General features: G+C 36.7%; 1 protein-coding gene across 3 annotated transcripts in view; it reads right to left on the bottom strand.

Annotated features, from left to right (window-relative positions):
• RBMS3 (RNA binding motif single stranded interacting protein 3) overlaps positions 1–13,578 on the bottom strand; it is a 676,668-nt gene that overhangs the window by 384,439 nt on the left and 278,651 nt on the right. For all 3 annotated transcript variants that reach the window (XM_029940376.1, XM_029940377.1, XM_029940379.1), the window contains exon 4: positions 11,607–11,698. In XM_029940376.1, coding sequence (XP_029796236.1) covers positions 11,607–11,698 — 92 coding nt within the window. The remainder of the gene's footprint in view (positions 1–11,606; positions 11,699–13,578) is intronic.

Here is a 13,578-nt window from a genome sequence, read left to right as displayed (position 1 = left end):
AAAAATGATTAAAAATTCCTAGAAACAACCAATCTGCCAAGACTGAATCCTAAAAAAAAAAAAAAAAAAAAAAGAGAAGAAAAGAAAGAGAGAGAAAGAAAGAAAGAAAGAAAGAAAGAATGAATGAATGAATGAAAAAGAAAATATGAACAGACCAATAACAAGGAAACTGAATCAGTAAGCAAAAACCTTGTAACATAGAAAAGCCCAGGGCCATATGGTTCCCCTGGTGAATTCTATGAAGCACTTAAAAAATTAATGCCAATCTTTCTCAACTCTTCCAAAAATTTAAAGAGAAGGCAACAGTCTCAAACTCTTTACTAAGGCAGTATTACCCTGATACCAAACCCAGTATAAATTATATAAGAAAAAGAAAATGATAGGCCAATAACCCCAATATATCTGGATGTAAAAATTCTCAATAAAATGATAGCAAACCAAATGGAACAGCACATTAAAAGAATCATACACCATAATCAGTGGGATTTATCTTTGGTATGTAAGAATTGTTCAACATACATGGTCAGTAAATGTAATACACCACCATAATGGAATGAAAACTTCAAATCATCATCTCAATAATGGCAGAGAAAGCATCTGACAAAACAATATCCTTTCATAATATAAAGTCTAAACAAATGGATATAGAAGGAATATTCCTCAACATAATAAAGGCCATAAATGATAAGCTCACAGTTGACATCATATGAAATGGTGAAATGCTGAGAACTTTTTCTCTAAGATCAGGAACAAGACAAGGAACAATGCCAATTCTCACAAGTTTTATTCAACATAAATACTGAAATTTCTAGTTGGTAGTTAGGCAAGAAAAAGAAATAAAAGGCATCTAAATTGGAAAAAAATAAGTAAAGCTATCTCTGCTTACAGATGACATGAACTTCTGTGTAGAAAAATCCTAAAATTCCAGTGAAAAGCTATTCAAACTAAAACAATTTCAGTACAGTATGTAAGATACAAAATCAACATACAAAAACTGGCTTTTCTATGTACTAACAATGAATTTTCTGAAAAATAAATAAGGGAAACAATCCCATTCAGAGTAGCATGAAAAAGAATAAAATACTTAATAATAAATAACCCAAAAGAGGAAAGATCTCTGGACACTGAAAGGTACGGCTTTGATGAAACAAATTGAAGACACAAATAAAAGAAAAAATATCCCATGCTTACAAACTGAAATAATTAATATTGTTAAAATAATCATACTACCCGAAGCCATCAATAAATTCAATGCAACCCCCCATCAAAATTCTAATGGTATTTTTCACAAAAATTGAAAAAAAATCCAATAATCATATGGAGCCATGAAAGACACTGAGTAGTCAAAGTAATCTTGAGAAAGAAACACAAATCTAGAGAAATCAAACTTTCTGATTTTAAATATATTACAAACCTATGTTTATCAAACAGTATAGTACTCACATCAAAATACATATACCCATGAAATAAATTCTAGAGCCCACAAATAAATGCTAGCATTTACAGTCTGATAATCCTCAATAAGGATCCAAGAATACTCATTGAAGAAAACACTTTCACTTTAATAAATGGTGTTGGGAATATTGAATATTCATATGTATAAGAATGAAATTGAATACCTATATTACGCCACTCACAAAAATTCACTTGAAATGGATTAAAGACTTAAACATAAGTCTGGAAACCATAAAACTCCTGGAAGAAAACGTAAGGACAAAGCTCCTTGGCACTGGTCTTGGCAACAACAAAGAATTTTTAATATGACACCAAAAGCATTAGGAACATAAGCAAAAAGAAATAGGTAGGACAAATTAAACTGAAAAAGCTTCCATGACACAAAAGGAACAACAAAATAAAAAGGCAACCTATAGAATGGGTTATAGAGGTTGCAAAAGCCATTTTTCTAAAAAGGGGTTAATATCCAAAATATATAAGCACCTCAAGTGACTGGATAGCAAAAGAAACAAAAGCCTTAATTTTAAAAATGGACAGAAGAACTGAGGAAACAAGGTTTTTCAAAGAGAACATTAAAATGGCAAGCAGGTACATGGAAAGATGTTTGACATCACTAATTGTCTGGAAAATCTAAATCTAAACCTCATGAAATATTGCCTCACACATGTTAACATGCCTCACGTGTTAAAATATCTATCATCAAATAGACAATAGTAAGTGTTGGCAAAGATGTGGAGAAAAGGAAACCCTTGTAGAATGTTAGTGGGACTGTAAATTGGTGCAGCTACTACTGAAAATAGTATGACGTTTCTTCAAAATATTAAAAAATAGAACTACCATATGATCCTGCAATCCCACGTCTTGGTATATATTCAAAAGAAATGAAGACAGGAAGACAAAGAGATCTCTTCGTTTCTTGTCAATTGCAGCATTCACAATAGCAACAGTATAAAAACAACCTACGTGTCCACCTATGAATGAATGGACAAAAGAGATACGGTGTTTATATAAAGTGGAATATTACTCAGCTGTGAGAAGAAAGGAAATCCTGCCATTTGTGACAAGTACAGAACTTGAGAGCATTTTGCTAAGTAAAATAAGTTCATATGAAGAAATACAAACACTGTATGATATCATTAATATATGGAATCTTGAAAAGCTGAATTCACAAAAGCACAGCATAATGGTTGCCAAAGGTTGGAGGCTGGGGGAAGTGTGGAAATATGTTCATCAAAGGATATAGAATACCCATTATGAGTAAGTTCTGGGAATCTACTGTAGAGCCTGGTGACTCTAGTCAATAATACTGCATTATATTTTTTGGAAGTTTCTCAGAAGGTAGATCTCAAATGTCTTCACCACAAAAAAGGAAATGGTAATTATGTGAGGGGATAGTGGTGTTAACTAACCCTACTGTGATAATCATTTTGCAATATATAAGCCTATGAAACCACAACAATGTACACCTTAAACTGACACAATGCTTCATGTCAATTATATCTCAGTAAAGCTGGGGGATAAAAAGGAAATCAAATAGCCAAGCACCACTAAAGAGACTAGAGAGAAACATTAGCAGCTTTACAATTTTCTTCAACAGAACAAATCTTCAGAACCCAGGAGGTCTGGGTTCTAATCTAACAATACCATTGACTTCCATTGTGAACTTGGGTCATCCCTTGTTTCTTCACCTGTAAAATGGATAATAATAATATCTACCTCACAGGATCCTAGTAAGGATTAAATGGTACAATAACTATAAAACCCCTTAATTTATTTACTAGCAGCAATTAGAGGGTATTATTCTAAATGAAATAAGCCAGACAGAGAAAGACAAATATACCATATGATTTCACTTATATGTAAAATCAAAAAAACAAAACCAACAGAAAAAGCAGACCCATAAATACAGAGAACAAACTGGTGGTTGACAGAGGGGGTGGGACTGGAGGGTTGGGCAAAATGGGTGAAGGGGAGTGGGAGGTACAGGCTTCTAGTTATGGAATGAATAATTCATACAGATGAAAGGTTCAGTGTGGGGAATATAGTCAGTGGTATTGGGATAGTGCTGTATGGTGACGGAAGCGACATGTGTGGTGAGCACAGCATGACATAAAGAGTTGTCCTATCACTCCGCTGTACAACTGAAGCTACTAGAACATTGCATGTCAACTATGCTTCACTTAAAAGAAAAGGAAAGAAATCTAATTTTCTTTAACCCATACATGTTGTCTGTTTCCTTGCCTCTTTTAGAACAGACACAGTTAAGGGACTTGAAGAGAGTCCCACAGCATTCCAGTGGTAAGTGCAGAAACAAGGTAGGTCACATCTCTCAGTACTTGGGAGGTTTCTCCATGCTAGGTTATTAGACCGCTAAGAATAAATATATACCATATATTTCTAATAGTTCAATTCATCCAATGATTTTCTTTAAGGTATGCTACAACAGTAAGATACAGAAAGCAATTAGAGTCTGCTAGTCAGGGAACCTTCCATCTCTTCTCAAGGTATTTTCATATGGTAGGAGACTGGTGTAGCACTCCTGGCCTTTTCCTTACTTGTTCACTTACTTCATATTCCCAGATGGGAAGAGTCATGATTTACTTGAATGGGGAGTTCAAGAGCAAGGACTCAGCAAAGGTGACTCATTTTCTCCCTCCCTTCTCACGATCCAGCAGACAACACGTGCACTATGTTCTAGGTCTAGTGATATAACACACCTTTATCCCTTTGCAGGGAAGCGCATACTTCTCCAGCACTTGCTGTAACTAGAGGGATAAATCTAATTTTGGCGTTCAGTATTTGAAAACTAATTTTTCTCCTAAACCTAAGCCACATTTTCCTAATACAGTACTACCAGCAATTGAATCAATAGTTGTTTGTTTTTTAAATTTTGATGTTCATTTTTTTTTCAATGGGATAAGAATCTACATGGGACAAAGTGATGCTTTTAATTAAGTCCCTTCAATCCACAACAATGGTGACCAGAGACAGGGTCCTTTCCTTCCAGCTTTAAGAACAAATGATTAAAGCCATGAAAGGAGATATTCATTATTACTTCTCAACAGTATATCAAGAAATGAGCCATTGACTGTGATCAGTCTGTGGATACACTCTGTTCAGAGAAGTAGTATAAAAGAGTTGATATTTCTTGCAAATTGAAGAGAACTTGTAGTTCACATATATTCTTCAATGAAAAGGTATCTGGACACCTGGTAGAGACCTTGATTTATACCACAAATGAAGGCAGTTTTTTTCATTGATTTTTGTTTTTGTCAAATGCTAGGAAAGGAGGGCATTCTCTCAGAGCACATATCTACTATTTCACCAAGGAGAATACAATGGAGTCCTTCGAGAAGCACCAGGTACCTGATTATATAAATCATTTTGTAGAAGCTAATACAAATATTTAACTTCAGAGGATTCTGCTTCAAAAACTTTAAATAATTAACAAATAGGATTAAGGTCAACCCTGACAATTTCAATATTGAGTTTTGTATCCCTGCATTCAGCACTAGGATTAAAAAAATGAGCCAAATTTCCAGAGCCACCAGAGCAGACACTCACAAATATTTTATAGACCTGTAAAAGACCAACTGCTAGTATTTCTTTTACTGACAACTTCAAAAATCACCATCATGTGGAAAATAATACTCTGTGTTTGTGAGAGATGTTCTTCTTTGGAAATGTCTTTCACAAGAGCATGTTACACAAAGATTCATTTTAGGAAATGACACAGAGCAAGGTTTTCATTACATGGCATCAGTCATCCAAGAGTAATGAACTGTGTTAAAGCCAACATTGGGATGTCATTCATTGGAATTACAGTTATTTAAAGAATATTTCATAACAGGGGTGTAGGGTATCTTGTCATATCTTTATATCTACCAGCACAACTGATCCACAAGATTAGAAGAAGTACTGGAAGGAAATGCGGACGGACTCAATTAGAATTTGGTTCTCATGGAAAATAACTTCTGAGAAATGCAGCATTTTGATAGATTGAAACCAGACAATTCCCACAGAAAATAAAGGAGGAAGTGATAACTCTTCCATTATTAAGAAGAAGGTGTGGGATAAAGGTGATAACAAAGTCTGCTCTCTTTTTAATGTTTATTTGTTATTGAGAGAGAGAGAGAGAGAGAGAGAGAGAGAGAGAGAGAGAGAGAGACAGAGTGTGAGCATAGGAGGGGCAGAGAGAGAGGGAGACACAGAATCTGAAGCAGGTTCCAGGCTCTGAGCTGTCAGCACAGAGCCTGATGTGGGGCTCAAACTCATGAACCATGAGATCCTGACCTGGCTGAAGTCGTCCACTTAACTGACTGAGCCACCCCGGTGCCATGGATCTCTCTTCTAATATTACCTCGTCAGAGGGATTTTCCCTGACCACTCTATCCAAAATGTATCCTGGCCCAACCTTCAACCACCATCCTCATCTCCTATACACTTAGTATCCTTAAACTCTTTTAATTGTCTTAAAACCACTTCTTACTAATATGTTGTAGACCTTTATTTTCTGCCTTCTACCAGAAAAATGTGATCTTTATAAAATGTTGGTTCAATGCTATGTCTTTCGTATGTGGAACAATCTTGGTATGTAGTAGGTGCTCAACATAAATGCACTGAAAAAGTAAGAGAATGAAAGAGACTTTTAAGTAAATTATAGGCCATAATCCTTGTCCCTCTGAGAAACATTTTGGGATATGAACAAATAAAAGTGTATAGGCATCTCTGACCCACTGATTTTGTTGAAAAAACAAACAAAACAAAAATGCCTGGACATTATGCTTGGGATATTAGCATCTCCAGACGGCACTTGACCATCATTACATAATGGAGTGATTGACTTCCCCACCCAGTCTCAGGAAGCAACATCACCTCTATTGCCTACTGAACGTGCCTTTAACCAATGACTCTCCTTCCAACATGAGGGCCTTTGAAAAGCTTCTTTGTTTGGTTGAATTACGAGTAGGCCTGACCCCACTGTTTTGACCCATGGACATCAAATAGCCTGCTTACTCTCAGATACCTAGAGATGGTAAAAGCATAGACTCTTAATAGTGCCTTCAGTGACAAGAGTCTGGCATGTGCCTATGTATTCAGAAGAGTAGCTTTGGTTGATAACAAGCCATATCATGAGGCTAGTAGTTAAACTTAACATTTTTTTCTAGAATATTCCATAAAGTAGGTCTTCCTCCATTAACTAAAATTCTCCTATTAGAATATAACTACTAGGGTTATGTATTAACCACTGGGGTAATATATTTTTAACTAATGTTGTGCATATACACATTTGAATTTATAGAATTCACTTTCCTGTACTCACTGATTTTTCATTTTTATCTATTTGAATGTCAAATGAATAAAATGTCACTGACTTTTTTTCCTTAAAGAGAACTACTTGGTCATTGATTTATAGGAGAGAATTTCTTTCCCTTGGTCCCAATCTGGTTCTCTGCCATAGTTGACATGGGATTTATACACCATCCCTGAAGTGGTTAACATCCTCTTGGAGTCTTGGTTTCCAAATTTATGTCCAGGAAAACTCAGTTTCTAGAGCCATAGAGCCCAGTGAAGCCTCAGTGAGGTCAGGGGGAATAATGGATAAGAAAGATCTCTCTAGAAGGCACACAGGGATTATAAGACTGGCTAACCAATGAACTTACTGCACTGTAAAGCTAGAATTCTATTTCTGCCCCCAGGATTTTGAATGCATTAGCAATCAGTGATTTCTCTGTTCCCAAACAGTGGTCTTCCTTTAGTTCCATGTGTCCTATTTTTTCTCTATTTTTCTGTGGGAGTTGGGAGAGATAACGTGTCTTTTAAGCTTATGAGTGCTAAGCTATGAGAAGCAGCCGTGTCTGAGCCTGTTGGGGATGATGGCATCACCAGATGTGATTATAGGATGAGGCTTTGAGGTATGCTCCTTTGGGGAAGGAATGAATGCACGCCACCCAAATGTATAAAAGGGAAGAATGGTGCAATGGATGTTGGACAGCCAAAAAAGATGAACTATTCTTAATTTTCTCTACTAGAGGCAACAAAGCTAAATTATTCATAATCCTAGGCTTTTTCTGCAGCTTAAGGGGGAACCATATGACTCAGTATAGGCCATGATGATATAAACACAAATTGCTAAGTTAGGATTCTGGGAAAGCTTTCAAAAGGATACAATCAGTCAGAATGATCTATCAGCTTCAGATTCTTTTGTTTTTCCTGGTATAGGGATAGCGTGATCTCACAGTTCATGGGCTCAAGCCCTGCATTGGGCTCCAGGCTGGAAATGCGGAGCCTGTTGGGGTCTCTCTCGCTCTCTCTCTCTCAATCTCTCTCTCAAAAATAAATAAATAAACTTAAAAAAAAAGGAACAACATATCCATGTACATGTGAAAGTCATCCATAAAGAATGGCAGAGAAGCCTTGGTCCTGGAGGGCACCCAGAAGCATTTGCTCTTCACTGCCTATCTATAGCCTTCTTATTAGTAAGAAAATAAACACCTACAAGATTAAGCTATTCTTAGCTGGTTTTTTTTCTCAGCTCTTTTTATGCTTACAGAGACATATTCCTTAGCCTATAATTTTTTTTAAATACGTTGAAGTTGGCAAGAACAGTAACTGCCAACATTCTTAATCCAGAGCAATCCAGTAGCAATCCCAGGAGATAGACTAAATGTCAAAAATGCAGAAGAAAGAAGTTTTATTCAACTTGACTCTCACAACACCTAGCACAATGCCTGATACTTAGCAGGTAATAAAAATGTTTGTTGATGTTATTTATTTTATTTCTCAAGAAACTGGTTTGTAATGACATACCACTTAGAGCAAACATTAGAATTCACAGAAGGTTCAGTAACAAATTTGAATTTAATGAATAACAACATTCATTGAATAATTAACATTTATTGAATTCTTAGTATAAGCTAAGCACTGTGCTGAATTCTTTGTGTATTTTTTAAAAATTGATTCTGACAGGCATCTTTAGTTCAGTAACATAAGTATTATTATCAGAGAATTTAGGAGATATTTAAATTATTTAGCCAAGGCCACACATCCAAGGGGTATCAGAGCCAAAATTCAAAGCCAAGTTTCTCTCTCTCCAAACCTACACTCAACCACTATGTATTACTAGAATATTCTAAATCTGCTCTCTTCAAAGGAATGTTTCCTTTGATCCCTAAAAACTCTTTTTGACAGAACAGCAAGTATACAGAAAATGTTAGTTTGTGTTAATGGCTATACATTATTAATCAATTACCACTTACTGGATGATTTGTTGTTTGATTCCTCTTAGTTGACAAATAAGTTGAATTTTTCATATGCACACATTGGAATAAGTTAGGGAGAGCAATTCCCTAGGAGAGCTTTCTGCTCACTACAGGTTGCTATTGGGAATCTAGATTATTTGTAGCATTTTTGCTGTAAAATCCTGGAGTCTTTAAAATGTAGCACCACAACCTGCATGGTAGGATACTGATAGGAACAAAGATGCAGGAGGCGACTCAGTAGATAGTTAAATGGCAAAAAATATAGTGTCAGTTTCACACACCCTGCAGACTGCAGGTTTATATGATAATAAATTATAGTTATCACCAGGACAAAGAGGAAAAAAGGCCATGAAATCCAATAGCTCAGCGAGAAATCTGCTAATACAGGTGGTCAAGCTTGTTCCATTTCATTGTCAAAGGGAGGCTATTTATTTGCTTCTGGGTAGTTAAATTACAGAGCCATTTACTGCTGAAAGTTTTCTAGTACGCAGATGTGGATCTAAAGCTCTGGGCTTTAGATTCAAAGTCTGAGAGAAAAATAGAGGAATAAGAATTTACTCCACAGACAGCATAAGTGATGAGGCAGAAATCCTTCAGCAACTCCAGAAATAAAATAAGTGCTTTTAAACATTCTAATTGGAATCTCCTTACATTGGACATTGGGTAGTGTACATTGGGCACAGGCTAAGGGGAAAAATGCTGGCCATAATGAATAACTTTTTAGAAGGTATTTAAAATATATTCCCTTTGAGAGCCTCCTATTCAGATAAGAGGTCAGTGTTTGGTATATGTGAGCATAAAAGAGTGAGACAGACAGAGACAGAGATTCCTTGTGTCCCACAATGCTCAGAAACAAAGAGAAAATAGTCACAATGGCTCCTCAGTAGTTATAAAATCAATGTCAACTTTCTTTGCTCGTTGTGCAAGATAATAGATATTTTTATCCAACAAGGAACACTACACATATATTTATGTGTATATATTTTTTCTCAGAGCATTTCCAAAACCTGTTAGTCCATCAACAAAATAAATCAAAGATATCCTAATAACATTTTTTTCATAAGCATTTTTATAAGGATTTTCTTGTCAGTTGCCTTTCAGTCCATTTGCATGTCTCCAGCAACTCTATTTTACCACTTGTTTCCTGGGTATAAAAAATTCTTGGTTAAGTTGCCAGGTAGCTTGACTCCTTTGCTTAGTAACCTTTAAGATATGTATCTAGTTCCTTTATTCATTACAAGTAGTAATTTCATCCATCTTAGTTCACGACCAAATTGGAAGCTTCTAGGCATACTCTTGATGAGGAATACAGTATGCAGCTGAAAGAATTCAAATTCTAATTTATACAGCCTTAAAAAACAACTAATATGTCATAAAAGGGCTCTGTGTCCACAACATAATCTATGTGGGATGTGATCTACAACCAAAGATGAACAGATATGAGTGGGATCAGCTTTCTAAAAGACATCTGAAGATGAAGAAAACCAAATATTCTACCTCTGGCTATCTCACACTGAAAGTGGAAAATATTATCAGGGGATGTTTGCAATCATCACAAGATCAAATGATCGGACATTCGATAACTTGGTCTTATGGGGATAGTTAAGGGTAAGGATATACATGAAGATGGCCCAAATGCACTAGGTCTGAATTTCAAGATCTTCTGGTTCTTTTAGCTGACTTTTGAAAATTCAGAGACAAATTAATTCAATCACAGTAATCAGAAAATTATTTAAAACTTTTAGGTGCATGTGAATAAACCCAAACTGACCATTAATTTGAAGAAAATATGCATAAAGCATCTATATACTATAAATGATTGTCTTAAACTTTTTATTTGAAAATAAACATAGATTTATATCAAGTTGTAAAGATAGTATAGAGAGATTGCATTCACCCTTCACCCAGTTCCCTCCAAGTTTACAGCTTACATAATTGTAGCAAAAATATCAAAATATAAAAACTGACATTGATATATGTGTATAGTCCTATGCCATTTTATCAGACATGTAGATTCTTATAACCACAACTGCAATTAGAATTCAATAATCTTATTTATTTTCTTGAGTATAAAAATGCATTATGATTTCAGAGATAAAATTCCAGATTACTGTTTTACAAAACAACAAATGTGTATTGAAAGTTATTAATATCTAGGAAATTATTATCCAGTAAAATTATACATAAAGGTCAAAGTAAAAGTTTAGCAATACAGACAATGTATGCTTTTTTAAAAAAAATATTTTTTAGAGAAGGACATGCAAGCAGGGGAGGGGCAGAGAGATAGAAGGAGACACAGAATCCAAAGCAGGCTCCAGGCTCTACGCTCGATGTGGGGCTCAGACTCAAGAACGGTGAGATCATGCCCCGAGCCGAAGTTGGAGGCTCAACCGACTGAGACACCCAAGTGTTCCCAGATAATGTATTCTTTAACTGAACTCATTTCCCTGCACAGATCAGACAACCTCATGATTCAGCCATCAGCTTCCCCAATGTGACAGTAAATAATTTTTTAGCACAGTTTACCAATGACAACTTGATGAGAATTGTGCTACTCCCAAACTGTTTACGGATGAAAGCCCTAGAGATTCACACACAAACACACATACATACACACTTCCTTTTTCAGGCAATACAGAGCACTTCACAAGTGCCCTTAAAGTGCTAATGAGGTCGCCATAACAAAAGAGCATATTAATAAACATACACAAAGAAACAATGAAATAAACCAGCCAGGATTTTCCAAACCAAACCTACTATGGAAGGTTTCTTGCCTTCACTACCGAGCAAATGCAATTCAGATCATTGCAAACTCCAGTTCTGATTCAGCTCACAGTCATGGAAAAACAGACGATCACAAAAGAAAAAAAATCTAAACATCAATCTTACCTTGGCCATCTGTGCCTGCACGCCATTTGCCTTAAGAGATGCTACTGCTTTCTGTGCAGCTGCGGGACTGTCAAAATCCACAAAACCGTACCCTGTGAAAACACAAAACCCCTGGTTAGGACTGCATCTCTACCACACGGGGGGAAGACATGTTTGCCGCCACCCTGGCATTCACCACTTTTGGAATAACCAAAAAGGCTCTCAATCTATTGGCCTTAACATGTCAGGAGAGAGACCACAATACCATTAAACGTTAAATTGTAATTCTCCTATTTTCTGGAGATTGCGCATGCAGTCAGCAGTTTGACAATGGCTAATTGGATGAGTAAGGTAATACGTTATTTAACCGTGACCCTCTTCAGTGAATTTGTGGCAAGGATGAGGAGCACAAATGCTGAAAAAGATAGAAAAGTCTATGTCTGGAGTTAATTTTCAAAACTTCCGAAAGCTAATGTTAAGAAAAGCCTTGATAGATCATCTTACTAAAGTGGTCATGTGGAACCTCAATGGCACCTGGCACCCAGTAGGCATTTCTACGTTGTGTGAATGAATGAAAGTTGTGAAGGAGAGTTAGGGTCTCAACGCAGTTCCAGCTGATACAGAAGCCCATGCTCACTCACCACAGAACCCTGTCTCACTTGATGACATCTTTTTATTTAAGTTTATTTATTAATAAATAAAGAGACAGAGAGAGCAAGAGCAAGAGCAAGAGAGAGAGCATGCATAAGCGAGCAGAAGAGGGGCAGAGAGAGAGGGATTGAGAAAAATCCCAAGCAGACTCCACGGTGTCGGCACAGAGTCTGATGTGGGCCTTGAACCCATAAACTACAAGATTCTGACCTGAGCCCAAATCAAGAGTCAGACACTTACTGACACATTTGGGTGCCCCTCAATGACATCATAATTGTCATTTTCACTCTTAAGAGATATGTGATAGAATAATTAAACAGATAAATATCCAAGCTTCTTTTTTTTAATTTTTTGTAATGTTTATTCAGTTTTTTGAGAGAGAGAGAGAGAGACAGAGCTTGAGTGGAGGAGGAGCAGAGAGAGAGAGAGGGAGACACAGAATCCGAAGTAGGCTCCAGGCTCTGAGCTGTCAGCACAGACCCCAATGAGGGGCTCAAACTCATGAACCAGGAGATCCTGACCTGGCTGAAGTCTGACACTTAACTGACTGAGCCACTGAGGTGCTCCTCAAGCTTCTCTTAAAAATAATTTAAAAAGCAACAGATGTCACTTATTTGTTACTGGAGTATAATCTGAAGAAGGCCCAGGAGTTCCCTCTACCGTTCTCTGCCCTTGTGCCTATGAGAGTGCATATACAGAGTGAGGCCAGGGAAATAGCTAGAATCAATGAAACAGAGTCAATGGAAGGGGATTCTGAATGAACATAAAGTAGCTGATATTAGTCTGGGGCCCTAAGAATATCTCAAAATTAAAAAGCCCAATGTTAATGTTTGCATGTCTAAAAAGCCCATCAGAGGTATTGTCTTCTTATCTGTCGGGCACAGATTTGCTCTGCACTCTCATGCTTGCTCCCCAGAAGTTTGGAGGTGAGCTACTGAAGCAAGCCTACTAACCCTGCTCCGGGACCCTCCCCGCCATAACCAAAGGAGAGCGCAAGGGAATTCAATTACCAAGTTGTTTCTTTTAATTAACTTTTTAATTTTCTCCCCTCGAATCCCTTCTTCCTTTCTCCCTCCCAGCATGGTATCCTAAAATGAACTTGTTACACAGCAGTGTACCAGAAAATGCTCTTGAAAAGCTAGGCAGAGAAGCTGCGAACTTCGTGTTTCTAATCCAAAGGGAAGCCTGCTCTGTAAGTACTGTTAATTCTTCTCTTCCCACAACATTCAAACTATGTGAGTAATAGGAGTATTACCACCCACTACGATGAGTCAGATAGGGGAAATAAAAGCAGAAAGAGAAAGGGGGGAAAAAGAACAAAATAAGTCAAGAAGTAGAATCC

Source organism: Suricata suricatta, chromosome 5 (assembly GCF_006229205.1).
Source record: "Suricata suricatta isolate VVHF042 chromosome 5, meerkat_22Aug2017_6uvM2_HiC, whole genome shotgun sequence".
Lineage (NCBI taxonomy): Eukaryota > Metazoa > Chordata > Mammalia > Carnivora > Herpestidae > Suricata > Suricata suricatta.
The sequence above is the reverse complement of the archived record's forward strand: the minus strand, read 5'-3'. Positions and strand labels throughout refer to the sequence as shown.